This window comes from Pseudopipra pipra, chromosome 1 (assembly GCF_036250125.1).
Source record: "Pseudopipra pipra isolate bDixPip1 chromosome 1, bDixPip1.hap1, whole genome shotgun sequence".
NCBI classification, from domain to species: Eukaryota; Metazoa; Chordata; class Aves; order Passeriformes; family Pipridae; genus Pseudopipra; species Pseudopipra pipra.
The window spans coordinates 112,306,864-112,334,571 of NC_087549.1; the positions used below are offsets into that span (position 1 = coordinate 112,306,864).

The window sequence follows — 27,708 nt, forward strand, 5'->3', positions numbered from 1 at the left end:
AGAAATTTTAGAGAACTGCAATAATCTCTGCTGAAATTGTGCTACTTAATAAAAAAAATCTACAGAATCTACAGTTACATGATTTTATATTTCATACTACTATTTCTTTAGTGTTTGGGGAGCAGCAGGACCCAAAATTTCTGACCAGTTTAGACTGCAAAAAACAAATCTAAATCTCTGTGACTGAGTCAAGAAAACTTCAAAACCAAAATTAACCAAAGCAAATCAACCACACTTGTAGCTAAACCAGAGCCAAACTAAAAATGTATTTGTTCAATTTCTGTTCCTTTAACCATGTAAAAACTTCTAGCTTCAATCTAACCGTAGATGGACATCTAGTGGTATAATATAATTGATTCTTTTTTTCAAGTAGTTTCATATATTCAAAGTCCTATTTATAGAAGGTATTTCTAGCATATGAAAAATTAAAATATTATATACAAACTTTAAGGCTTTATTTTCAGCTGTGCTTTACCTGCCTTCTTAATTTCATACCATTAAGCAGCATCAGAAGCAGTCAGGGGTCTGGATTCATATTCAGAAGTCCTCAATCAAGGAAAATTTAATTTTCTAGCAAAAAGAGTTCCACATACTCTATACGTAAGGGTTCAGCCCTGAAAATACAATACTTAGGTACCGTACGTAACAATAAATTGGTGGTACTTCACAGAAAAATGAGCCAAGATCAGTTAGTCTGTTTAAGAAAACATTTTATGCACTAGAGAATATACACAATCATCTGTTAACACAGATTTGCTCTGGAACAGCCCAACCAAAGTAGACCCACAAATATAGATACAAGGAGTTTCTCCTACGTAGCTGAAAAATATAGGCAACATTTCTCTATGGTTTTGCAGAATCCATTTAACAATTGTGCATACACGTCCAACAAGTTATTGATGAAACAGGTATTGATTTTCAATGATGTTCTGAACAAATAGCAGTCACTGTTTAGTAACACATTTTACCTTCCTTAGCTTCTTGTCACTTCAGTGCATGCTCTAAGTCTAAGGTCTGTCCCAGTCTTTAAAATATTAACCATCATATGTCTAAAATAATTTTACCTGGCACTTACTGTACTGAATCAAAAGGGAAAACACAAAGATAGAACTTTTTAATGTAGAATAAAAAGATTAGTCAACATACTTAAATGACTGAAATAATAAAAATTACATGAAGGGAGGGAGGCCAATACAGTGATTAGTTTTATTATTTATTTTACAGTAGTGACAACTATCATATTTTGCTCTACTTGGAACTAAAAATAGAAAGAGATTACCTACAGTCTGACTCAACATGAAATAATACAGTCCATGGAAGCAATGAGATAACACTGTCCTGGCTAAGCAATAGGGTCAGAATATGAACAACATTTCATGTGGAAGTTTCAGTAAGTAACTTGTAAAAGGATAATCTCTTATGTCTTTCATAAGAAAGTGAAAATTTGGAAGGCAGTTCAATAAAGGGGCACTTAGAGATTCCCACACAGTGCCCTTCTCTAACAAGTAGAGGAAAATGAAATCATTGGTAAAATGCATAGGATGCCAGTTCTCAAAGTGTTAAAGGGGAGGCCTCTACGAAACTTAAATACAGCATATCCAACTTCTGTTTTCGAACAAAGTGGTCAACTACTGTAAAAACTCAGAAGTTACCTAGAAATGGCAAGAAATAATAGGGAGAAGAGGTATGACAGTGCTGCATTGGAGTATGAAATTTGGCAGAAACTAACCCCCCTTGCATTCCAGCTAGTCCTCAGAGATCAGAGGGGCTGGGTGCAGCTAGGCTGAATTTCTGATCATACCCAATGTAGCGCTATAAGTCTAATCATGTTCGATAAGAACTTTCACAATCACAAAGTCACAACCGGTGTGGTTTATTGAAGCAACAGAAATAAAGATTTGGAATAGCCATTGATAAATATACTTCCTGCATTAGTGCTAAATATATTAAGGCTAGCCAATGATTACTAAGCTAAGTTAACAATTCAAACCAAACTAACAAATTCAGCTTTTCACTAAGCTTAACTTCACTGTTAATTAGCTTGGTTTCACCCAGGTGTGTTCTGACACAGTCAGAGATGCAAATCTTACCAAAGAGTCTTTCCTGCTTGTTAGTGAACTGTGGTCATATTTTCATCCTCTACATGAAGGATTCCAGATATCAATTTTATTCTTTTGGATAAATGGAAGTGGGGCTGTAGTCAAATATAATTGGTAAAATGTTGTCATCATAGACGAAGGGGCAGACTCTTTCTCATTTTCATATTGATGGGTGTATTTTTTCATGTGTAAAGGAAGGACAATGACAGTTTTAGTTACCTTTGGTCAAGCTGAGCTATAGGACTTAGAGTTGAATCAAAGGCAGAATAGAACCATGACACTTCAGTATCACTTCCTGCTCCACACAGCTGAGGCAGCTGTAAAAGCTGTCTGACGTCCACCTGATAGTCTAATCCCATCAGCATGTTAAAACTGCACCTCACTATCTCCTCAAAGGACTAGATTTATACTTCTAACAAATACTCTGGTTTGTGAAAGCCTACTACAGAAAGTTGTGCAGGGATCTCTCCTGTGTGTGTAGTAAACAGCCTGTTAAATTAAATGCTGCTAAATCACAGGGGGAAAACAGCACATTAGGTACATAATGGCAGATGCTAAACTGTCTATCCTTTCCCAGGAAAGCTGAGTCATTCTGGAGAGTGCTCAGAACTTCAGTAAATGCTCAGCAGTGGTTAAAAAGGCAAATACAAGTGTTAGGAAAAATCATGAAACAGAAGAAAACAGTACACCGGGATACAAAATTAATGATACAACTGTAATACTGCACACCATTCTGGTTGCTCCATATAGAAGAAAGCATAGAGGAGACTGAAAAGAGATTAAATGTATGATGAAAGAAGGAATGGAAGAAAGAGATAGCAAAGAACACAAAATTATGGGCAAAATAAAAGATGTGTGAGATGTTATCATAATTTTTTATAAGCAGGGGAGATAAAAAATTACACTGAGAAAAGGGATAGGGTTGGTTTATTGTTTGGGGGCTTTTTTTAAAGGGAATGTTATTTCACACAACAAATTTAAACATTCCCACAAAGTGTTTTGAATGCCAAAATCAAAATGTGCTAAAGCAACAATTAGACTAATTAATTGAAAATAAGCCCAGCAAGTAGTATCAGAAGCAATGATGTGAGTTCAACCTAGGCTACAGGAAGCTGAGACAAAATACTATAACTTTGACCTATTCTTGTACTCTTTCAACAAGCATCAACTACACTCCAGTCAGAGGAATACAGGACTGGAGTGACTCCTGTTCTGACTCAATATTGGCACGAGAGTGAAAGTAACCATGGGGAAATTCACAGAATAGATTATATCAAAGTTTTGGATCTTTGTTTTTTTAATGCCTGGGAAAAAAAAACATTAAAAGCATTAAAAAAACATTAAAAAGCATTAAAAGCTTTGGCTGTAGTGAAATGAAAATAGGTATGGCCATAAGCAAAATTTAGGTACAAAGCATCATCAACATGCAAATGTCTACCCCTACACCATATTTGGGAAAATGAGGAGAGGAAGAAGGAGAGAAGCACTAATCAAAATCAGGAGGCAGGAAGAGGAGCTGGGAGATGGCAAGTTATAGCATTAAAGGAGACAAAAGGAAAAGAGTGATGAAAATGTCTCAAAGAGGAATGACAAATGAGAATGAGCTGATTCTGTCTCGTTAGTAGTAAAGGAGTATGACACAGAAACAGAGACCTGAATTTCTTCATCTGATATTGCCTCTGCAAAAAGGCAGGAGCTGGAGGGAATTAGATTAGGACAACATATAGAGCTATGATCTTCTCAGAGAATATCGACTGCAAAAGGCAGGCAAGGGAGATAAGAAAGCAAGCATTAGATGAGGTTAAGAAGGAAGGCATATAAGGTGAAAACAATGCCTTGCAATAAGCTGTATTTTCAGGCAGAAATAAATGCCCACAGAATCACGGAATTGCCCAAGTTAGAAGGGACCTTGAAAGATTCCCTGGTCCAACCTTCTGTGGAAAAAAGAGATTATCTAGCACCCTGTCTAAGCACTCTTGAAAACCTCCAGCAATGGGAATTCTACCATGTCCTGGGGAGGTTCTTTCAATGAACAGTTGATCTTACTATCAACACTTTTTTTCTTATGTCAAGATGAAACCTCTGCTGTAAAACTTGTTCCCATTTGCCCTTGTCTTTGCCATCTGGCTCCTTGTGGAAGGACCCCAGTCCTCAAGTATCCCACCCCCCCAGATTAAGGAGAAATTCTGAAAGCATGAACAAAAAGCTGAACTGGTTACACACTGAAAGTGCTCTCTTTAAGGCTAGAAAACCCAGCTTCAAGAGCTAGCCATGAGTACCTCCATCAAAAAGTGAATGAAAAAACCCCCACTCTGTTTTTAAAACACTGCAGAGGCACCCTTGGGCTGTGCCTGCTCCCCTTGCCCATGGCTGACAGCCATGGGAGAGGTGGGATGGGGAGCAATTTAGGGAAGTGATTTTTCCCCTGCATTTGGCACCAGTGAGGCCACACCTGAAGTACCGTGTTCAGTTCCAGGCCCCTCAATTCAGGAAGCACATTGAGGTGTTGGGGTGAGTCCGGAGAAGGGCAATGAAGCGGGTGAAGTGTCTGGAGCACAAGTCTATGAGGAGCTGCTGAGGGAGCTGGGCTTGTTTATTCCAGAGAAAAGAAGACTCAGGGGTGACCTTACTGCTCTCTAGAACAACCTGAAAGGAGGTTGTAGTCAGGTGAGAGTCAGTCTCTTCTCCCAAGTAACAAGAGGGCATAGTCTTAAACTGCACCAGGGGAGGTTTAGATTGGACATAAGGAAGAATTTCTTCACAGAAAGGCTGGTTAGACACTGGAATGGTCTGCCCAGGGAGGTGGTGGAGTCATCGTCCTTAGAGGTGTTTAAAGAAAGAAGGTGTTTAAAGAAAGACTGGGTATGGCACTTAGTGACATGGTCTAGTTTACATGGTGGTGTTCGGTCATAGGTCGGACTCGATGATCTCAGAGGTCTTTTCCAACCTAACTGATTCTGTGATTATGTGAGTCATAGAATCATAGAATCACAGAGTGAGTCAGCCGGCTTGGAAAGGACCTCTGCGATCATCAAGTCCACCCCTTGATCCACTACCGCGGTGGTTACTAGACCACGGCACTGAGCGCTACATCGTCAGTCTCTCGCCCCTCACACACCTCCGGCCCCCCCTCACCGACTCCCTCCCGTCCCCCACCCGCCCCCCGCGGCACCCGCGGGCCCCACCCAGCCCCGCGCGCCGGAGCACGCGCAGTGCAGCCCCGGGCGGGAGGCCGCTGCCAGGGTGGGTGGGCGTGGCCGGGGGGGCGGTGGGCGTGGTCAAATCAGCTGTCAGAACGGCTGGGCGTGGCCAGATGCGCGGGGGGGCGTAACCAGACATGGGGGCGTGTCCCGCGGGCGCGGCGGGGTCAGGGGGGCGGGGGAAGCGGCCCGGCGGGCGGGGAGTTGCCGGCGGGGACAGGGTGGGCTTGGAGAGGCGCTGCCGCCGCTGCCGCCGCTGCCGCCGGTGGTGGCACCGGGAGGGCACCGGCCATGGACGCCACCACGCTGGAGCTGGACGCGGTGAAGTTCGCGCAGCTGGCGGTGCAGCGGGACCAGAGCGGGCGCTACCAGGAAGCGGTCTTCTACTACAAGGTACGGCGGGTGGGGGCCGCTTCCCTCGGGGCGGCAGTGTCCCCGTCCCCTCACCGCGCTGATGCTCCGGAGCTACCGGAGGGTTCGCACTTCCCCCCAGCCAGCGGAGGGCCGGGGCAGGGAGGGAGGGGCGGCCGGCGCGGCCCGGCGCGGCCCGGCCCGGTCCTGCCGGCGGGGAGGGCGCGCTGGGTCAGCCCGGGGTGTGTGCCCGGGGACGGCCCGCTCGGCCCGGGGAGGGCGAGGCGGTGCCCGCCGGGAGGAGAGCGGAAGGCCGGCCGTGCGCCTCCAAAGTTTGTCCGTCAGTCTCCGAAGGAGCCGCGTCCCTCAGGGCGGGTTGCGAAATGCCTTTTCCCTGCGTCTGGTTTTTAGGTGGGAAGGAGCGCTGCCCCTGCGCTGCTGTTTAGGGGTGGCACCGCAGGTGCTGTGCTGGATAAGTGGGTGCCGGCGCTTCTTCCAGCTACTGGAAGCACAGCCCCCTCGGTGCTTCTCGGAAGCTTCGTCGTAACCTAAAAACGTCTCTGCCTCGCTACTTCTACGCTTTCGTTCCTGGCCTCTCCCCCACCCCCGCCAGGCCGGAAAGGCTGATCAGGTTTATGCTGGAGATGTAGCGCTGGGCATTTTGGAGAACCACAAGTCGGCAATGCTGCTGCTCTTGAGTGTGCAGCTGGAAACAACTCTATTGTACAATTGGTCATCAAAAAAAAAAAAAGTCTATGGTGAAATACAAGATGCTCAGCAGTAAGACAGGTTCAGATCATAAGCTGTCAGTGATGTGTTTTTAACCACATATGAATATTCTTTCCATTAGGGACCAGATTTTGTTATTTAAGTACAGCTTCAGGTTGGTGTAACCAAGGGTGTAATGAGGTTGATTCAGTGTCTTGCTCAATATCTATGGACTTACTACTGGTATTTAGTAAATCTTGTGCAACTATTATGTATTTTTCACCTGTGTAAGTTGTCTTATTTTGTTGGGTTTATGTTTTGCATAGTTACATTAAAGTTCCATATCCCACTGGCTTTACTTCTCACCTGCGAGGAGGGATTTTTTTTAAGGCCATGTTTATCCTTGTCACATTAATCGTTCCGCAAATTCTGTTATTCTGCCAAAGTAATTCTTTTCCATTAACTTGCTAAAGGCTTGGTAGCTGGCCTTTTGCTTCATGAGTGTTAGGTGTCTATGAAATATTTAAAAAGCGTAATATTATTGTTATGGTGGCCTGTGCGTGTAAATGTGAAGGGATAGGAAGGGAAGTATCTTTTTTTTTTTTAGCCTGGTTGTTAATGTAGTGTGAGTTAAGTTTATATATGTAAAGCATATGTATGCAAAAGTTATAGTTACCCAGAATAACACTGATAAACTCTGTACTTAGCAGCAGCAGTGTGTGTGCATGGTCTGATATCCATGCACAGTATTGCTTCAGTACCGTATATTTCTGCATATATCTGAAAGAAATTATTCACTGCTCTACATAATAAAAACATCTCTTTGTGCAAGTAATCACCCTCGTACGCTTTTGAACAGTGTGTGGAAAATCTTTTTCAGTTGCTGCATATGGGTAGTGTTCTTGCTAAGTGCAAAAACGCATTCCTGGCAGTCTTGGTGCACTTGAAGCTTACACATGACAAAGAGTGTAACCTGGGTAGTGTTTTCTGGTGTGCAAAAGCTGTGCCAGAGAGCAGCACAGTCACAGATTTGACCCTGTTATAGCTTTGAATCACAACTGCAGGTAAGGTTTCTGCTGTTCAGACAGGTGCCTCTTGGCAATCCAACGCTAGATGTTGATGCTTGTGTCAGATTATATGCAAAGGTGTTGGTGTTCAATCCTATTGTGATCAGGAGCGAGAGCAAACTCAGCAGATACTATTAAAGCAGAATTCTTTATGTATATTTCAGCTGAGATAGGTTTGGCTTTCTGGATATTGCCTGAAGAATCATTGCCATATTAGATTAAACAAAATTAGTTAGAAAATATCATCTAGTATTTTGGGGCCCTTCATGCTTTTCTTTTTGGACAATGCAAGTAAGCTCTGGCCCATCACTAACTTTCTTATCAACTGATTTAAGCAGTTCAGAGCCCACTGGTGCAACTACTAAGCATGTGGGAAAGCCTAGATGTTGAACTGGCTTCTGCCAGAAAGTGACCTTAAGGATGAAACATGGAAAATGCTACAGTTGTTGTCCACAGACAACAGCGAAACAGACCAGTCTGAATGGAATTTCTGTGGCTTGCAAGTGCTGTTCACTTCCTGCTGCCACTTAACTTTGATAGATCCCTAGAGGAGGGCTGCATGTGAACCAGCCTAGGGCAGCTTGCTAATGGTGCTCTGCAGAAATGTCAAGATAATTTTTGGATACCCAATGACCTCAGCAAAGCTGCTAAAGGCTGTTGCTAAGTTTGAGTGTTGACCAGCAGTTAGCATCTTGCAGACTGACAATGAGTAGTTAGCTTAGTGTGGCTGTGGCACACTACTCATGACAAAGAACAATAATGATAGTGAAGAGATCATAAATGCTAACTCTGAATTGCATGTCCATCTGGTCACTGGAAACAGCTGGCAGGCTGGCTCTGCAGGTCAACTTCTTTAGTCCTTTGGAGGCTTAATTTATAAAAGACTGTTTTCATTATGTTTACCTCTTAAAACCAGGCAAAACAGTTGTTCCTGAAGGTACAGAAGCAACATCAGTTATACGTTGATTTTGCAGCACTGGTTTGAAAATCCACGTTTGTTCTTTGCATCGTATGTAGACAACATGCCTTTATGATAGAGCACCTGATTTGTCAGTCTGTACTGACAAACAGACAAATATATTTATCCTTTGAGCAGGTAGCTGTAGTGCATTTTTTCCCCCTCCGAAGAATAGTAGTGTGCTAGACCTTAATGGTAGTTAATTGCAACATATAAATGGAACTTCAATTTACCTTTCTGTGGCTGTGGACATTTTATGTGACGTAATATGGAGATGGATGCCGACAGGGAGTATGTGGTACTTGGTTCTGTGACACTTCTTAGTGAAAATTCATCCTGATAACAAGTACAGGCTATGTCAGGATCAGTTTTAAGCTTGGGCAAACTGGGCAGATGAGTAGGGGAGCAAACTGCAAAGCTTGACAGAAACAATGGCCATAAAGCACACCAGGGGCTCATTGGATATGGTTCTGTGCTTGCTCTGTGCAGAGCAGCCTCTCTGAGCACTATCTTTGTGAAGCAGCTCTCTAGTTACTATTTTGCTTCCTCCGGTACCAGCCTGCCTGCTATACGACCACCTCCTCTCCTCTTGTGCTGCAGAGAAGATGAGCATTGCCACAAGAATGTTGTGGGTTTTTTCCCCATGCCAATAATGAGGACAAAATAAGGTTTTTGTCCTCATTTTTGTGGGTGACAAGTGTGGATTCCCCATGTGGTTCTGAGACTGTGTCAGGTCTGGCTATTTATTGCAGCCCTGCCAAACCTTACATGTTTTTCATAAATTTAGTGAATGGATAGACAGCTTATGCAACTGAAGGTGTTTTTTCTTAATAGTTTTGTACAGTATGGGACAAGCCTTAATGTGGGTAGCATACTGTGCTTCTGAGCTGGAGGCCTATGCTCCCTTCTGGAAGTAGACTTGCATCCAGTATTTTCGTGTACGTGCAAATATTTGAAAAAACAAGTTTGAGAAGGTAAGAAACCTCAAATTTATAGACTTTCCACATTTGATAGCTTCATCTGAGTAATACTAAAAATCCCCCAAAATTCTTTGCATCTGATTTTGAAAAGCTTTTATCATTATTATCAGATTAAATGCAAATAACTTGAGTAGCTAATTTTTTTTCCTAACCTTAAATCCACAGCTTTAAAACCAAACTGGTTTCTATGCATGCTTGGAAAGTTTTACTTAAAATCTCCTAATTTCATATGATACTTTACAGACAGGCCTAAGATCTTGTCTTACAGAACTTCTAAATATTTTTATAGTCTTATAGGTTTTTCCAGATGTGAGCAATTGAACGTGATCTAATTTATAACCTGAAACAACTTCTTTCCAGCAGAATTTCCCTTCAGCCACTGAGTCTTTTTGTAGATGTAAGGGCTTGCTTTCATGCAGCTCAAGGCTGTTGTAGGCCCTCTGTTTATGGAAAGTAATTTTCTAGGCAGCAAACATTAACTTTGTCTCAAATTCTTCTGTCTGCAGGAAGCCGCACAAGCCTTGATTTATGCTGGGATGGCTGGGTCAAACTTGGAAAATATTCAAGAAAAAATAAATGAGTACTTGGAGAGAGTTCAAGCTCTCCATTCAGCAGGTGGGTAAGGAGCTTTCCACTCAATTAATTTAAGCAGAGGTTTAATTAGAAAGTTGTTTGCTGCTGTGAAATACATATCAATGGTGTTTGCTCTGTTTTTCATTATTCTAATTTCCTTGTCCTTTGTGAAGAACCACAAATAAGCGTATCAGTGCTTTGAATTCTGATACATCAGAAATTAAGTGGAGACTGAACTACCTAAGGATTTGGGTGTGGGTATTCCTTGCTTTTAAATATTCTGAGGAATCTCATCTGCAGAGAAAACATGAGAAAGTAATTAAATATAGCGATAAAAATTGATTAGGAACAAATCAAAACACACATATGAGGTTAGCTGCATGATGGATTTGAAGCAAGTGGGTTCTGATATTTATATATAATTACTAATATTGAGAGGGCAAAGGAGCTCTTTGCTCTCATAAGAGTTTCCTTGTTTGATCTGATTTCAATGTTTCTGCTTAGACTAAATCCTTAAATTTTTGCACACCTGCAATTCTCAATTAGAATCATAGAATCACTTGGCCAGAAAGGGACTTTGGAAGGCTTATGTCCAGCTGAAAGCAGGGTAGACATTGATTTTTGGACCAAGTTGCTTAGGTTCGGTCAGGTCCTAGAAACACCTAAGGACAGAAATTTCCTGGTGCCTCTGAGCCTCCGTTCCAGGGTGCAATTGTATTTCTAGTGATTATTTTTTTATATATATCTAGTTGTATTCTCCCCTGTTTCAGTCCATAGCCACTGACTCTCATTCCCTTTCTTCACACTGCAGTGAAGAAAATGGATTCAGGCTCTTTCTTGACAACCTCGCAACTAATGGCAAGTTGCTATTAGGTCCCCCCAAAGCTGTCTCTCCTCCTGGCTGGACAAGCTGTGCTTCCTCAGCTTTTCTAAAGGCAAAGTCCTCCAGCCTCAACCTCACTGGGGACCCAAAGTGGGATGCAGCATTCCAGACAGTCTGCTGAGTGCTGAGTAGAGGGTGCCAATCGTTTCCCCACCCCCAAATCTCCTGGCTGTGCTCCTGATGATGCAGCCCGGGGTGCTGTTAGCCTTCATTGCTGCTGGGGTCCTGCTGGCTCAGGTTCATCCACTTGTCCCCCAGACCCTCCTTCATGGGCCTATACCCTGCAGGGTGTTAGTCTGTCCCAAGCACAGGGCATAGCATTTGTCCTGAGGTTCTTGACAGCCTGTTACTTTAGCTTGTTTGTATCCATTTGAGCAGCTGTGTTCATTCACACAGCTGTGTGTTTGAATGAATTGGTTTGGTGGGGTCTGCAGCCTTGGTGAAGGTGCACTCTGCCTTCTCCTTCAGGTCATTAATAAAGGTATTAAATGAAGAGGACACCTAAGGAACTCGTATGTTTTGTTAGGTGATGTGTTTTCACAAATGATGCAATATTTGACATAAACATACTCAGTGTAGTATGAAAAAGATTTTATTTATATTATTTGACATCTGAAATATCCTGAGAGCGTATCTCTGCTTCAGGGAGGGGGTGGTCCTTGCCTAGATGTTTTTAGCGAAGTCTAGAAAGATTAGTTTCCAGACAAGAAATAGTTATTACTCATCTGATTAGGGTTGCTAGTGTTTCCGTACCATGTTAAGGATGTTTTTACATGTCTGCTGCTGAAGAAAGCTAAATACTTTCTTTTTTGTTTAGTTCAGTCACAGAAAACAGACCCTCTGAAGTCAAAACAACAGTTGGACTTGGAGCGTGCTCACTTCCTAGTTACACAAGCTTTTGATGAAGATGATAAAGGCAATGCAGAAGAAGCTATAGAGTTGTACACAGAAGCCGTGGAACTCTGTTTGAAAACAGTATGTTAAGCTACAGGTTAACTTGGTGGAATTATGTGATGGTAAGAAATTCTTCAACTTACACAAGTGACTGACTCTTAAAGGCTGGCTTGAAAATGGAGTACCTGTATTTCTAAAAACTACTTTTTAATCTTTTTTTTCCCCACTGTTTTTTTTTAGCATTTCTTCCAGCCTGTGTTGTGCTGCTATACAACACTGTAAATTTTTAGGGTCTTGTGATTTCTGTGTGGTTTTTATTTCTGAACTGGATCATACTAAAAACTAGAAATATTCTGGAACGTTTTTCATGTTAATTTTTGCCCTGGAGCAAATACAGTGCTAAACCAAATTAAAAACTGTTAAAACTGAAGATGACTTGCTAATGTGTCAGCTGTATTACTTTCTGACTACATTAAAGGAAGTAATTTAAGTGAAATTTTTGTGTGTGACACTTTCTGAAGATGTAATAGTCTACTGATGCCAAAACTAGTAAAAATAGTACTTGACTGCTCAACATTAAAGCTGTTATGAGTGAATTCAATTCACACTGAAATTAATAAGGACAAATTGGCCATTATGTAAATGAGGAAGAATGTAATTACAGGTACTGCTTTTTTCCCCTAAGTCCAGTTGCCTTAACTAACTCACTATAAGAAGAGCTCACCATCATAATGTAACTCCACCAAGTCTGTTTTTCTTTTTCCCTTCTTTTCCCTTTTTATAATGTAAAAATATATGTGGGTTGTTGAGAGTGGTATGTTACTACATGTTGCTACATGCTAGAGTAAGTTCTTTTCTCTGAATTCTGTAAACAGGTTATACCTAGGCTAAAAACCCCTGGTGATGCAGTGTAACCAGATCAAGAGTTAATAGAACTGCTCTAGTTTTTTGACTTGAGCTGTTGGAGCAGAACATTTTCAGTCTATTACATAACATCTGCTGCAGCAGTGTACTGTTTTTCCTCTGCTGTGTTCTTCCTTCTGTTGTGTCAGTGCATGAAAATTTTACTGAAGTTAGTCTGAAAGTACGTATTTTGTACATGTATTTTTCATGTCTGAAAGAACATATTTTTATTAATAACTGTGTATATATATATGCATATATAACATCGGGTACTTCATGAGGTACAAGATACTGCTGAAGTTTCTTTTAATCTTGACTAGCATATTATTTTGTTGACATGATGGTAAGCTTTGTTCCTTGGGGTGACCCAAAAGTACCTTCTTCTTCCCAGGATGAAAGAAGATTGAAGGAACTCTGCTATCTTGAAGCTTTACTTCTATTTTTCTCCTTAGAATATGCAGGTGGAGAAATTTGTTTCTTCCTTACCCTTAAAGTACTCAGAGAGCAGCCATTCCTCCTCTTCTGTGGCTGATTCCTAGATGACTGTGCTGGTGTTCCGTCTCCATTGCTTACCTTCGTACATCTTTCAGAATCTTTTCCAACCAGGAACTCCAGCGTGTAATTTATTTGCAAATGAAGTTAGTAGCTTGTAGAGGGTGTTTCTCGTTTTGTTTCCTGGGGTGAAAGTAGCTTGCTTTTTGTATCCTCAGTTGACCTGGCTGACCTGGTCAAGCTACAAAGCTAGAACCTGAAACCTGTCACACTTGTGGGTGTCACAGGTGAAGCCACATGTCATGTTGTGCCTCTTGCAGATTGTTTAGCAGCAGAAGCCATGCTTCACCTGTAAGGAAAAGGAAAGTGTAAACTGTCATAGCTGACCTCCCAGCTGGGAACAGAAGTTAGCACTCTTGATACTTGTTTCGTTGCCCTGTCATAGTTTATTTTATGCCTTTGATTGCAAGTTAAAAATGTTGTTCTTGCACATCTGTCTTGTTAGTTTGTATTTTATGAAAATAAACATTCAAAAATGTATTTTTTTTTCCTAAGTTACCCTGATTATTTTTTACTCATTTGGGGAAAAGAATGAGAACACATCCAAGCTCAGTAGTGTATGTTACATTTGGTTTTGTGTTCTTTCTGCCCATAGTGTTTCAATACAGTTAATTCTTCTGGCAAATTTTTTTCTGTATGTTATGTTTCCCATGCTGAAAAATTTTAAACATCACTTCCATTTTATGAACATTTCACTAGAACAGCAAAATGATATTTACGTACTTCATATGGTTTTTATGATGAGATTTAAAAAAAAGAACAGCAAAAACCCTACAAGCCCCACATATTTGCTCATTTAAAAATAGAATTGGAAAAAATAGCTAGTTACTCTTCAGTGTAATCTAGAATTATGACAAACTGAGCTTTTAAAACATGCTGGGTTTCTTTCAATGTGTAGCTTTGTTTTTTCTTGCTTTTATTTTGTACTTCAGGCTACTGAAACTTCAGAAGCAGGCCTCCAGTCCAAACTGAAACAGCTGGCTCGACAAGCACTGGATAGGTGAGTACTGCTAATGTTAGTAAATATACTTGCTGTCAGGTCTAAGTGCACCCTCTGAGTTGTGTTCTCAGTCTTGCATGTCTATATGGTTTCTGGGTAGACCAAGCTCCTGTAGACTTTTCCTTGGAGCTAGCTGCCAGCTGCTACACTGCTGAATGTAGCAGCTGTTGTGCCAACCCTCTGGGAATCTTGCAGAATTAGGAAAGGACATGCAGAATTAGGAAAGGGCTGTGTATACGCTCGAACAAACACACTACTTCAGTATTCAGAGATATATATCAGAGCTTCTATAAAAATGCTGAATTGAAGCCAGCATGAAGTTAAGGTGTCACTGTCCCTGTCCCTTCATAAGGAAGATAGCTTGGAAACTGGGAAACATTTATCTTGACAGTAGCAATCTAATTGCATGGTATATGTGTAATAAAATGTCTGTCTGAAACAATTTGCACAAGTATAAGTTCAAGATACCTCTTCTAAAATCAGCTCTTTGATGGTGAATCATGGCCTATGTCGGGCAAAGTTTCAGTATAAGCTGGTTTTTAGCACTGCTTGGTCTGTGTTCAGAAAGAAAGCAGTATTTTGCATGTGTGTGACCATCCACCAGCTTAATGCAGCAACAACAAAATATGGCTCCCGAATACACAGTCTTCAAGCAGTTGAAATGCTGGGTTGTGAGAATGCCTGTGGGTTTTTACTGCTATTGTAGCTGCTAGACAAAATAAATCTGGAAGGTATGAGAGGGTGCAAATCAGTTTTCTCTCTCTGTGTTTCGGTGATCTTGTTTTGAGATTCCAGATAATGAACACTTACACAAATTCTCCTATTAGCTTAATTTAGAGGCAATAAAAATCTAATGAGTTCTGCCAAGAGTAGCTTATGTGAGTTGGAAATGCTATCTTTTAATTGATTCAAGAACAGGAAAGTAAAGTACCAGCATCAGAAATAGATTTTGGGGTTTTTTTAGGGAAAGTGGTGAACAAATTGGGCATTTGTTCTTTCCATGTAATATATGTGGGAACATGAACCAAGAAAATGAGTAATTGAACCATAACTATGTTTTTATCGTTGTAAGTAAAATGCATTTTTATTTGCTTTAGAGCAGAGGCACTGAAGGAATCTATGTCAAAGTCATCTCAGAAAGAAAAGTCAACTGCAGCTAAACCAAATCAGCCAGTGAGAACGTTCTTCCCATTGGGACCTGATTTTTCTTTAAATGATAAACCACAGACAATCAGAGCAGTACAAGCTAGCGAACCTCAAGGTCAGAGATACACTGCAGAGGAGATTGAAGTGCTCAGGTAAGTTGAAGATTTTCCAAAATGAGTTCATGAGAGATCTGGCTCTGAGAAGCCAAAGTACAGAGGTGTTTTCATAGATTAAGCAACTGCACTGGAAATTGAGGTTGCATAATATTTTGTAGGACTGTGGCTTCTGTTGCATCCAGTTCCTTTTGCTTAAATTTTTATTATAGGTGGAATAAGCTACAAATAATCCATAAAATTTTAGCCTAAATTTTGAATTTTTAAAACTATCAAATACATCGATTTCAAGTGGCAGTTGTCTAGTTTTCAGAAGCACTGTTTTGTTAGCTTTTAAAAGCTGATTTTGTTGCTATTACCTTTTGGAACTTAGTCTTTGAAAGATGATAGGGAGGTTTGTAACTATATTTTTTTTGTTATTACTTTCAGGAAGACTTCAAAAATTAATGGCATTGAATATGTACCTTTCATGAGTGTCGATCTGAGAGAACGTTTTGCTTTCCCTATGCCTTTTTCGTAAGTATGGTTCAATTTCTGAACTTCACTTTTGTTTTTATTTTCAAAACTTTCCCATATTTGGTATTTCTGTGTTTTCTTTTTAGGAGATTAAAATTGGTAAGGTAGGGTTTTAATCATAATTCAGGCAGAGATACTTAAGTACTACCACTTCCTTCTTCCATTCTGAACCTAAGACTTCATTGTAGGCTGACCTTGCTGTATAGTGCTTTTGCAGCTGTGCCTTCAGGCCTATAAGGACAACATTATATTTGACTTTTTGGAATATTGGGCTGGGCTGGCAACTTGGTCCCCTTATCTGATTCTGCTCCAAACAGAGTTTAGCTCCCTTTGCATCAGTTACCTGTAAGCTGAGGGTGGTAGCCATTTCCTCTGTAAAGGACTATTCCGAGGAAGAGTGATATGTAACTGCTAGACCTTCATTCATGAGCAATAATAATATGTCAAGATTGCATAGCCGTAACAGACAAAGACACTTGGGGTTGGTTTTTTATTTTGGTTTGGTTTTTTTCCCAATTTTTTGCTAAAGGCGTATCAATCAAACAAGCCTCAATTTCCAAAACTAAAGAAAGTTTTTATTATTAGGTTCATCATATTCAAATAAAGTGCAGAATTTGAGTTTCTACTGGTGTAGGTGGCTCTTTGGAATTCCCTTCTGTTCAATCTTTTATGAAGGAAACTCCTGGGTTTTATTACATATTTTTATTTTTTTTTCCATCTAAAACCCACACACTTAAAAGTGGTGTTCTTTGAAATTGTTTTACAGCTTTTTAATTGTTCTGTACATATTTTGCACAATCTATCAGACGTACATAGGATTGGTCAAACCATGAAAAGCTTTTCTAAACTGCTACTGATTTATTTCTACTTTTTTTTCCTCTTTTAAATCTAGTGATAAATGCGGGAAGTTACCATTATCCCCCAAACAGAAAGCAATGTTTGCCAAGTGGGTGCGACCAGATGACATAACAAATAACCCTACCATGATCTACACTGTATCAAGTTTCAGCATAAAGCAGGTAAATTGTTCCTAAAGAGAAATGTGTGCTGCTCCCAGGGAACTTTCTTGTTCAAAAAGGAATCCCCAAATGTGAGAGTTCATTCCTTGGCCCTCGTGAGATTAAATAAATAAATAAATTCCATAAGTTTTCTGTCCACGAGAATAAACAGGTGTTAGCAGTGACAGTGAAAATTAGAACTTGAATTCCAGCTGAAAATCCTGTTTTCTAGAGATAGTGGTAAGGGTAGTATGAAAAAGGCAAGCTGTACTCTGCAGCAAATTGCTCATTTCATTTAGTGCATGGGAAAAATAATGAGCAAGATCTTTAAATTTTTATTTGATGGGAAGCAGTGGCCCATTGAGAACGGGGACATATCCTAGTGTCAAGTTGCAGATGGTCCAAACTATTCTGGAATCTATAATAGATTATGCCCTTGGATATGGTATCTGGGAGGAAGGAGTAAGTGTGAATGTATGCTGAGGTATCTGTGCTTGCCTCTGATTGTCATTAGTAATTCTGACTTTGGTTTGCTTTGTAGGGGACTCGTGTTGAACAAGCATACACTTCCTGCCTTTTTAGTAGTGGCTTTGTTTCTCTTCGTTTAAAGCTTTCCTTTTTGAAGGCAACTACTAACTGATGGTTTTCCTTCCCTCCATACACTGCATTCATCTTTCAGTATTTGAGTTATTAGTAAATGTCCTCACTGATTTTCTTTTCTTTGTAGACAATAGTGTCAGATTGCTCTTTTGTGGCATCACTAGCTATCAGTGCAGCATATGAAAGAAGATATAACAAAAAATTGATCACGAGGTAAGTAGCTGTTGCTTTCTAAGGTCTTTCCGGACTTAATACTGCCAAGCTTTTGCAAGATGTTCCATGACACTTGTACACAGTAAAAACTAGCATTTGTTTCACCTTCATCTCCCTTGGACTTGTGGTTTTAGCACTTCTAAGAGGAGAGCCAACTACATATAGATACATATACAGACATTGGTGTTTAACTTAGATCTGCTTCAAGGAGTAATGAATAGTTTGGAAGGGGTTTTTATTTGTTTGGGATTTTTTTAATAGAAATTTTACTTACAATGCTTTATAGTTTCATTGCAACTCATTGTAGAATTAATGTTAGCAAAACTGTCTGAGTTCCACTCGTTGGGCATCCCATGATAAATTTGCCAGGAGTTTTGTGGACTTTGATGGGAGCCCCTTGCCAGACCAGTGTGTGAATGTTTTTGGATTGCTTCATTTTAACCTATTCTCATTAGAACTGAACTTGTGTTCTTTTCAAGAGCAGTTGAGTTCTGCACTGCCTTCTTCTTCAAATGTTTAACTTATAAATACAGTACTTCCCTGAATGACATTAGAGATATGTAAATACCATTTGTTTAATAATAAGATAATTTTCTTTGCCTTGCTTCTGTTTGAGAAACAATTAGGTTACTTGTGTTCTTTTTGCTACTGTATTAAGCAGAAAGCTGCAGGAAAAGCAAGGCCTGAAAAACAAAACCAATTTCCACATTATTATTCTTTACTTTAAATTTGAGTTGCTCTTTCATTAAAAATTCTATATTGATTGATGTTAAGTATAAATTCCAGAAACAAACTGTGTTAATCCCACTCTTATTGTTATCAGCCAAGTAATTTGTCACAACTTCCTCTTTTTCTTTTTTTTTCTATTAACAGTATAATTTACCCTCAGAATAAGAAAGGGGAGCCAGAGTATAATCCATGTGGTAAATACATGGTGAAGCTTCATATCAATGGTGTACCTAGAAAGGTAAATGGTTTTGGGGAGACTTAGGGCTATTACTGTTTAAGTCATATATTTTAAAGGCTTGGTCTGCTTCACTGTGAAGTGCTTGCATAGCAAAAAAATCCTTATATCACTTAAAAGAATTATGAAAACCAAACAGGAGCAAAACTACATATCCCATATTTATGAATTGGATGTGCACTTTTCCACCCCATCTTAGAAAGGAAGTTACAGAATTTAAAAGTACAGAGGGGGACATCCAGGCAGAGTATAGATACGGAATGACCATAGAGGAGTAACTCGACTGCAGATTTTTAAGTATGGAGAGGAGATGCCTGAACACAGAAGTTTTTAAACTGACAAAAAACTTAATTTTCTTTTCAGCACAATAAATAAGGATATAAAATAATGTATTTCTCCATATAATACTTAATAGTAGCACTGATTATTGCAGATCATATTGTCTGATGAATGTTTAGGGGAGTTCAGAAGTAGAGTGAGCATATTCATGGGGGTGGGGGAGTAAGGCGAAACTCGTCAAAGGCTCTTAATTGCTAAGATATAACCTCTGGGTCAGGAAGTCCTCAAGCTGCAAAATCCTGGAATCTGAACGTTTCAAGAAAGTATCATTTATGTGTTTACCTTGCTCTTATTACCCCTTCCAAAATATCTCTTAATGGCTTCCTTTTGTTATGGTGAATGGCCATTTGCTCTTCTATGAAAAGAATTATTCATTTTTGCACAGATAGGATTTGACCAGAAAATGTGCTGTGTTGGTAGCCTGTATGTAATGGACTAATGCCAACAGAAAACTGAAAATCTATTCAGGGAAACTGTCTCATACCACTACAAGTATGCAGGAACAATCTGTGATAATGAGGAATATATGCTACCCAATATAAGGAAGAAATGTTAATACTGTAACAGCTGCTGCTATGAGTTGTTTTCCCTCTTCAGAGGGAAGAAACTTAAATCTGGAAGTAGAGGCTATGAAAGCGATATGACACAGTTTGTTTCCTTATAGGCAAATAAATGTTTATTTTTCTGCTGGCTACCAAGCACAATCCATGCTCTTGATTCCTAATTAGTTGAGGAATGTTGTTTGGCTTTTCTTTACTTTTTTATGCTTGTTATTACACTGAACGTTTCTGCACGTACCTTTTGCAATAGATATTAAACACTTTATAAGACTGTACTGTCGTCATTCCTATTTTACATATGGGAAAGAGAGGCAGCCGTTCACTGGACACTCAGTTGGGCCAGTGCAAGTCAGAGATGGCAACAGAATTTCTTTTTCACTTGGGCAAACCACTGCAGAATTGATAGAGGTGTTAACATGTGAGAATAATGGTCAGGTCTGGTTGTATCTGAGAAGCTGTGTATTAATGAGGGGTTTGGTTTATTTCCTAAGCACTTTCAAATTATTTTATTAGGTTTATGATGATTTTTCATTCATTTCAAACAGGTAATCATAGATGACCAGTTACCTGTTGATCATAGTGGGGAACTTCTCTGCTCTTATTCTAATAATAAGAACGAATTATGGGTGTCACTAATAGAAAAGGCTTACATGAAGGTCATGGGAGGATATGATTTTCCTGGATCAAATTCTGTAAGTATGAGATTATTTCTTAGAGGAAGAAATTCCACTTAGATAATATTGGGTCAAATAATTTCCTTCTAGTGTAATCAAAGTGAATTGCTTGGGGAGACAAGTATTGGGTTTGCCATTTTCTTAATGTTTTTTTTGTTTCTTTCTTTCAAATATTCTTAGCTGTACTTAAGGAAATTATTCTATCAAAGTAGAATGAGCAAGATATCTTGATGGTCTGAGTTAATCTTAGTTCTCAGACTGCACTATTGACACTTGTGGGCGGGAAGTACATGTGTTTTATATAAAGCCTAGATGAAAGTGTTGGGTGAAGTCATAAAATTTCTTTGCCCATATCAATACTGTTGATTTTGGTTTCTAACTCAATAGGGCAGTTCTCCCTCATTAGGTAATGGAGTCAGCTAGGAAAGGGCTAGTCATTCAGTACGTGTATGGAGGGAGCAAGTACTTTGATCTGTGCAAGTTTGTTTATCAGATTGTTCCACTCACCTACATAAATATGTATCGGGTTCCTATAATGTGGTTACTAAAGAAACAGTCATTGATTGTACTGCAGCTAAACTGGCATGCAAATTATTCTTTCAAAGAGGGACAGTTTACTGAAATGAGTATCCCTTATAATCTTAATTTGTTACTTAGGAAACCTTTCTGATTTCACTTTAAAATTCTTTAAAATTTTAATAGTATATTTTTTCATTTCATGATGCTGTTGGCATTCTAGTTAATCACATTCTTGGAGGGTATACTAGGTAATCATCATCCCTTGAAAAATTATTATGGAACAAATGTGGCTTTGTGTAAGGGGTAAATGTAGCACACATTTTTATCTGTGCATATGTCAGGCTGCTTTGTTTTGAAGGACAGAAGCTGGTGAGAATAGATGTGTTTTATTCTCATTGTTGTTCTCTAACTTGCTATCTGGAAAAATAGCTTGACTTGTGACATTTAATCTCCACCCTTCCCACTCCCTCTGGTTTCCACTATATTCTAGCTTCCTTGTGTAATCAGGGTTACTTACTGGCTGTCTTGTACTTGTAATTCCTCAAGTTCCCACCCAGCAGTGCTGGTTATTGACACTTCAAGCATTTAGAGTGTCTGCTTTTGCTTTGAGGAGTAAAAAGCAAAAGAAAAGGAATAAGCAATGTTTCAAGGAGTTGGGAGATTAAAGCATCTTTTTATGGAAATACATGTCAGTGTCAGCTTTACCAAAAAGAATAAAAAAACCAAACCCTGAGCCTTAAAGTAAAACTTAAATTATTTAAAATGCATATATACTGCTTTTGAGAGTGTGCTTTAAGAGTTTGTGAATCAATGAAATAAATAGAACATGTCACACAAATGATTGTGACTGATGATTCTCTTATGCTTCTGTTACTCTGAAATTTCCAGCTTTTGGGTGTGTGTGTGTGACTTTTTTGGGGTTTTTGTTGGGGTTTTTTTTTGGTTTGGTTTTTTGTGGGTTTTGTTTGTTTTGGTTGTTTTTCATTTTGTTTTTGTTAAACGATTTGGAAATGTTGTCCTTATCTAATCAAAGAATTTTTTGTTAGTCTTTATCTTGAGCCTTTTAGGTGTAGAGTTGTACTGTAACGTGTGTATACTTGATTTCTTTCAAGGCATTTTTATAAGATGTCATATGCTGATGGATCTGTTCTGATTTCTTTTGAATATTTGCTTTTCAGAATATTGATCTCCATGCACTGACTGGTTGGATACCTGAAAGAATTGCTATGCACTCTGACAATCAAGCTTTCAATAAAGACAGTACTTTCAGAATGCTTTATCAGAGGTAGATGTTTTTTCTTTCCTAAGTAATTAAAATGCTTGCTGTGTAGTAGGTGCATTACCACTGTAAAACCAGTACAGTCATCACAGATCCTTTGATAGCATTTTGGTATTGCTGCAGATTGTGCTTTATAAAATCTCTATGTACTTTGTGGAAGAAGAAAAATTGAGGTATTGGTGGCTTTGATAAAACAGAAGAGTAAAATATTGTGGAATTTTGATTCTTTACATATGAAGAAAAATAATAGTAGCCCTTTTCTTGATGAAGAAAATAGAACACAGAGTCAGAGAAGAGCAGCTTGGAACTAACATAAAAGTTAAGTGTTTAAAAGTTGTTCTCACACAGCTCCCCAGAACTTATGCACTTATCTGCTGTCCTTAGCAAGCAGATATAATATAGTATTTCTAATCATATCACAAGATTATGCCCCATTAGTAAGTGTCCTGGAGTAGCAGCAAAAATCTATCAAAACAGCAATATTTGTCTTCAGACATACCATAACAGTTGGATTTGATGGTCTTAAAGGTCCAAACTAAATGATTCTATTATTCTACTTGTGGTGTAGGCATAGCTGCAATTTATAAATGCCGGCAATCAAATACTTGGATTTCTTTCAAAATGGTTTTGTGCAACTAGTTTCTTATGTATGTCAGTGCAGTAGAGAGGTGTTATTCTGATGACTGAAACATCTGCATTCATGATAGAAGAGCATGACTTTTTTGACAGTGCTTTTTCAGTTGGTTAGGAGCTTTTTAGATGACTGTCAACAATTCTTCAGATATTCCAGCACTGTAATTTGGAGGTGTGACTGCAGTTAGAATGGTATCTAGCCATTATAGCATCACTATTGCTTACCTGTGCTAGACTGAAAATGATTTGATCCATAGCCCAGTGACCCTGTACACTGTCTGGGGACACTGAGTCTGTACTTGAATTCTAGCATGGACTGCGAAACATGCTAGTGTGTTGCAAAATTAACAATTGCTATTCATAACACAAAACTTGAGTGTAAACACCTGCAAAAGTACAGAAGCACGAACTTCTCATTCTTCAGGTTTTGGAAAGCACCTTCAGAATCCTGGGGGTGTGACAGCGTTATTAATTTACTACATGCAGTGCTTGGCTAAGTGTTGATGAAACCACGTTTGTGCTCAGCTGAAGATCTGTGAAGAGTATCTTTAAAAAGTGACACAGGTTGAACTTCAGGTTGATAAATGCTGAATTTTGTTTATGAAAATATGAAGTTACATTAAAAAAATAATTTTTCACTTAAAGTCTATACTTAATTCTGAAAGAAAAATAGTTCCACTTTCTTAAGCTTTTTCGGAGTGATTTCTGCTGACCAAAAACCAAAGGCATGCTAATGGACAGTCTAAAAACGTACTATAACAGTCTCTGGCAAATGTTAGTTTGCAACTTGCAAGGTTTTAATTAAGGTATTTTTCACCTCTTTTTGAACAGATTTCACAAGGGAGATGTCCTTATTACCACAGCAACAGGGGTGATGTCTGAAGAGGAAGGAGAAAAATGGGGTTTAGTTCCAACCCATGCATATGCAGTCTTAGACATAAGAGAATATAAGGTATCAAATAAAACTGAATGTGTTTTCAGATGCCTGTTTGAAAACTCCAATGGGTTTCTAGGTTTACCTTAGGTGGGCAGCTACTGATTTTTTTTCTCTAATGGCTAATATAGTGTATTTTGTCTTGGTCTCCACTGGGAAATTCCAGAAAACTTAATGATGCTGTCTTTTCTTTAGCTATTGGTCCATATAAAAAATACCTTGAATATGTAAAAATTACCCTGACAAGATGAATTTTATTTTATATTTCTTTAGGGACTTAGATTTCTTCAGTTGAAAAATCCCTGGAGCCACTTACGTTGGAAAGGACGATACAGTGAAAATGACACAAGAAATTGGACCCCAGATTTACAAAAATACTTGAACTTTGATCCAAGAACAGCTCAGAAAATAGACAATGGTAATAAAGTTTGAGAATTCACTATTTTTTTCCAATAATACAGATCTTTGTCATGTATCCTTGTAGGAAGGTGGAAAGAAATGCTTAAGCACAAGGAGAGTAAAACAAATACTATGAATTAAATAGTCCAAAAGTTTAGGAAGTATTTCTGTATCTAAATCTGTCATTTCAGGTTTGACTGAGGTTTAAGTAATCTGGACTGTTAAATATATCTCAAATTCACTGACAAGAAAGTACCTCCTTGCTTATGTGTTGCTGTCTCAGCATCTGAGTGTGGGGGAGTTCATTGCAAAGAGAACATGCTTTTTAATATGTCATTGGACTTTCTGTGGGGTTTTCCCTATGACATTAGCAAATACGTACAGCATGCTTACTGTAATCAGTATTTAAATTAGTCTTGCCTGTACTGGAGGTAAGTGGGTTCTTTCTCCCTTGCATTACATTGAAGATTTGTTTATAGATATATTAATTATATACACTCTGTTTCAGGTTGTAAGATTAGATTGAGATCCATCTTCGAGATAGTGGCACTAGTATGTCTCTGCTCAGAGAAACCACTTGGAATGATGCCCAATGTTGTCCCTTCTTTCTAAGGGAGCAGCAGAGTATAGTATATGGAAAGTCAGTGTGGGTTTGGTGGTGGAAGGACAGGTTACCAATAGTTTAGAAATTCTACAGTAGCTGCATTTTACTTTCCGAAAGAGATTTCTGCTTTTTACTGTATCCTAGTTGCTGTCTGCATATCTCTATGAGGGAGCCCTTTTGTTCAGTGCCACTCTGTTTCTACGACAGTATACATCCAAATCCATTAAATTATAGCATTTATTGTTCATCATCATCATCATGGCTAGGCTTCACGAATGAAGATTTGTGAAGGGCTCTACCCACATTTGTCACAAGCGCGCTGGTGGCTAAAAAGGCCAATACGAGATAGACACGTCCGGTTGCAAAAGGCACAGCAGAAAGACTCCTTAGATGGTATATTCTGCAAGGCACGGTTCTTTCTGCACTGTCTTTTCTCCTGGAGAGTGATCCTGCGTGCTTTCTCAAAGGCATCAGCAGCGTTACAGATGGTGTGTCTCCAGACCTCCCGGTTGGAGGCCAGAGTAGACCAGTTATGTTGATCAATATGGCCAAGGCTGAGATGTTGTTTCAGGGAGTCCTTGTATCTTCTCTTTGGGGCTCCTCTCATGCAGCAGCCAGTGGCAAGTTCACTTAGGGAGGCGGTGGTCCTTCATCCTTGAGACGTGTCCTGCCCAACACAGCTGTGTTCTCAGCAACATGGCCTCAATACTTGTGACTGCTGCTTGTTCTAGAACAGATGTATTGGTCACATACTCTGACCAGTGGATGTTTAGGATTGTACGGAGGCAGCATTGATGGAAGCATTCTAAGAGTCGCAGGTGGTGGCGGTAGATGACCCATGATTCAGATCCATATAAGAGAGTGGACAGCACTATGGCTCTGTAAACACTGATCTTTGTACTTTTCTTCAGGTGTTTATTTCGCCAAACTCTTTTATGAAGAGCATTTATTGATAAGCCTCATGCAAATGCATAAGGAAAACTTTTGATTAAAATATAAGAATAGCAACCCTGGCTTTGTGACAGTTATGAGGGCTCATTATTTATTTACCAATTCATTTAGTAAGTAGTTTGTAACATCTAGTAGTTAAAATCTTACATAAAATTACATTAGTAATTTTAATGGAGTTGCTCCTTCTAACTGGATTTGCACTCTGGTCTTACTTTTTGTGTGTAGCTATTATGACTGTTTTTTAGTGCTGCAAGATCTGCAGCTGCCTATGTCAGAGACTTGAATTATAAGGCTGTTACCATTTTAAGAGTTCATTCCATTGGGAATCTATTGTTTTGCAGGCACTCTTGTTGGCTGGAGTTACAGGAGCTTGCAGTTAAGGGAGCTATGTTGTAAAGGAAGTTGTAAGGGAGAAGCAAAGGTGAAGGTGTTGTAAAGGTGAAGCAAATTCAGGATGCCAAAGCAAGTGACATAGGCATTGGATGAAGTATCTTAGAAATACATTCAAACATACTTATATGTTGATTGAATACTTGATTGTGCTGGATGATTACTGAAGGAAGTTGTTGAATTGCAGGAACCCATTTGACTATGTCCTTTTTGTTTTCAGAAACCTAGGAAAGGGGAAGGCAGGTCAGAATCACCTAATGACGTCTCTTTCAACGCAGCAGATCCTCTCATACCTTCTGCTTAGTGCTTGAGAATGAAAGGCATTCTGGCAGCTTCAGAAAGTTCTTGATAATAAGCAGAGACTAACTTGTCTTTTCTTGCTTTAAGTTGTTTGTTTAAATTTAAACATTTGGGCAATGCAGTTCTGCAAACTAAGTTTTGCAGAAATGTTGGCTAATATAAGCTGTATCATTTGCCCAGAAAGAGACTTTTGAAAAACAAGTAAAATCAAGATATCTGCTAAGAAAACAATAACAGCATTTCCTTTTTAGGCATTTTCTGGATTTCCTGGGAGGACCTGTGCCAGTACTATGATGTTATTTATTTGAGTTGGAACCCAAGTCTTTTCAAAGAATCTACATGTATTCACAGGTTGGTCCAAAAGATAAAAATTTTGTGTCAAAATCTCAGTAAGTGTTCTGAATAGGTGTTTCCTTCCTTCCATTCTTCCTAGTTACAGCTAGGAGGTTGAACTCCAACCATGTTCTTTTGAGCCTGATTTCGCAGTTTTAAATTCTCAACCCAGGCTTTCTTCTTGACTACTTCTGTAACAGAGTTGAAGCTCCAGTGACCTTTGTGAAGTTGCTGTGGACCTAAGACTGCATAACCAGATTTTGACCTCAGTCCCACATCTATCGGAATAGAAATCAAGATTTTTGTGCAGTCTGTCTCTAAGCAGTGACCAGACAGTGCTTGAGTGACCTCAATTTTATTTGGAATTAATTTTTATGGCCAGTTGCAAGTCTGCTGTGCAGCATGTGTTGTCTTCACAGGTGTTCACTGAAGTCAGAGTAGTTTAAACAATTCTCTTTTTCACCAGTTGTAACTATCATAAGTAATCTTCCTTGCCGCTGATTTTTTTTTCTGAATGTGATACCCATCTCTTACCAAATATCCATCATATTCAGTTTTTTTGTCTCCCAGTTTAAGTGTGTGTATCTGTATCTTGGTTTTGGAAAGCAAGTGTTTCTTTACTTTTCCACTCCACTATACTGCACTTTGCCACTACTTCCACAACTGCTTCTGCTTGTGTTAGCTCTGCACGAGCTCCTTCATCCAGAGTGTGACTGCTGAGCTTATCTGCAAAGGCTCCTTCTATCTTTGTGTTCCAATTATTTCTAAAATACACTGTGGTGGTATAGTAAGATGAGGTAACGTGTATGCTAATGTCAAAGCTCACCTATTGGTCTGTCTGTCCTTATATTATTAGTGATTCTCGTACCTCTGTGTAGGGAAATGCCTTAGCACAGTGGCAGTTGTCATAAAGAGTGGAGTAATGATGGTGATAATTTGAAGCTTAGTTAATGCAGCCTTCCACAAATACTGTTCAGTTTTAAAAATGTGGGAGGGTCAGTGAGACTTAGGAATAGCTGTATATGTTTTTGTTTCCAGTATGCTGCACTTTGCATTCAGCCATCAGCACTTTCTG

At 39.3% G+C, this 27,708-nt stretch overlaps 1 protein-coding gene across 5 annotated transcripts in view; it reads left to right on the forward strand.

Moving 5' to 3' along the window:
• The first annotated feature begins 5,494 nt into the window (after positions 1-5,494).
• Positions 5,495-27,708, forward strand: part of CAPN7 (calpain 7) — a 35,730-nt gene continuing 13,516 nt past the window's right edge. For 4 of the 5 annotated variants that reach the window (XR_010434527.1, XM_064671811.1, XM_064671825.1 and 1 more), the window contains exons 1-14: positions 5,495-5,692; positions 9,870-9,978; positions 11,637-11,794; positions 14,101-14,168; positions 15,266-15,466; positions 15,857-15,943; positions 16,836-16,962; positions 17,669-17,754; positions 18,628-18,721; positions 20,163-20,309; positions 21,989-22,095; positions 23,554-23,674; positions 23,930-24,074; positions 26,552-26,651. Coding sequence is in view for 4 of the 5 variants with exons in the window: in XM_064671811.1 (XP_064527881.1) it covers positions 5,591-5,692; positions 9,870-9,978; positions 11,637-11,794; positions 14,101-14,168; positions 15,266-15,466; positions 15,857-15,943; positions 16,836-16,962; positions 17,669-17,754; positions 18,628-18,721; positions 20,163-20,309; positions 21,989-22,095; positions 23,554-23,674; positions 23,930-24,074; positions 26,552-26,651 (1,652 nt within the window). In the remaining variant the exon portion in view is untranslated. Of the gene's footprint in view, positions 5,693-9,869; positions 9,979-11,636; positions 11,836-14,100; positions 14,169-15,265; positions 15,467-15,856; positions 15,944-16,835; positions 16,963-17,668; positions 17,755-18,627; positions 18,722-20,162; positions 20,310-21,988; positions 22,096-23,553; positions 23,675-23,929; positions 24,075-26,551; positions 26,652-27,708 lie in introns of those variants that run through there. The other variant, XM_064671835.1, reaches the window with a different exon arrangement.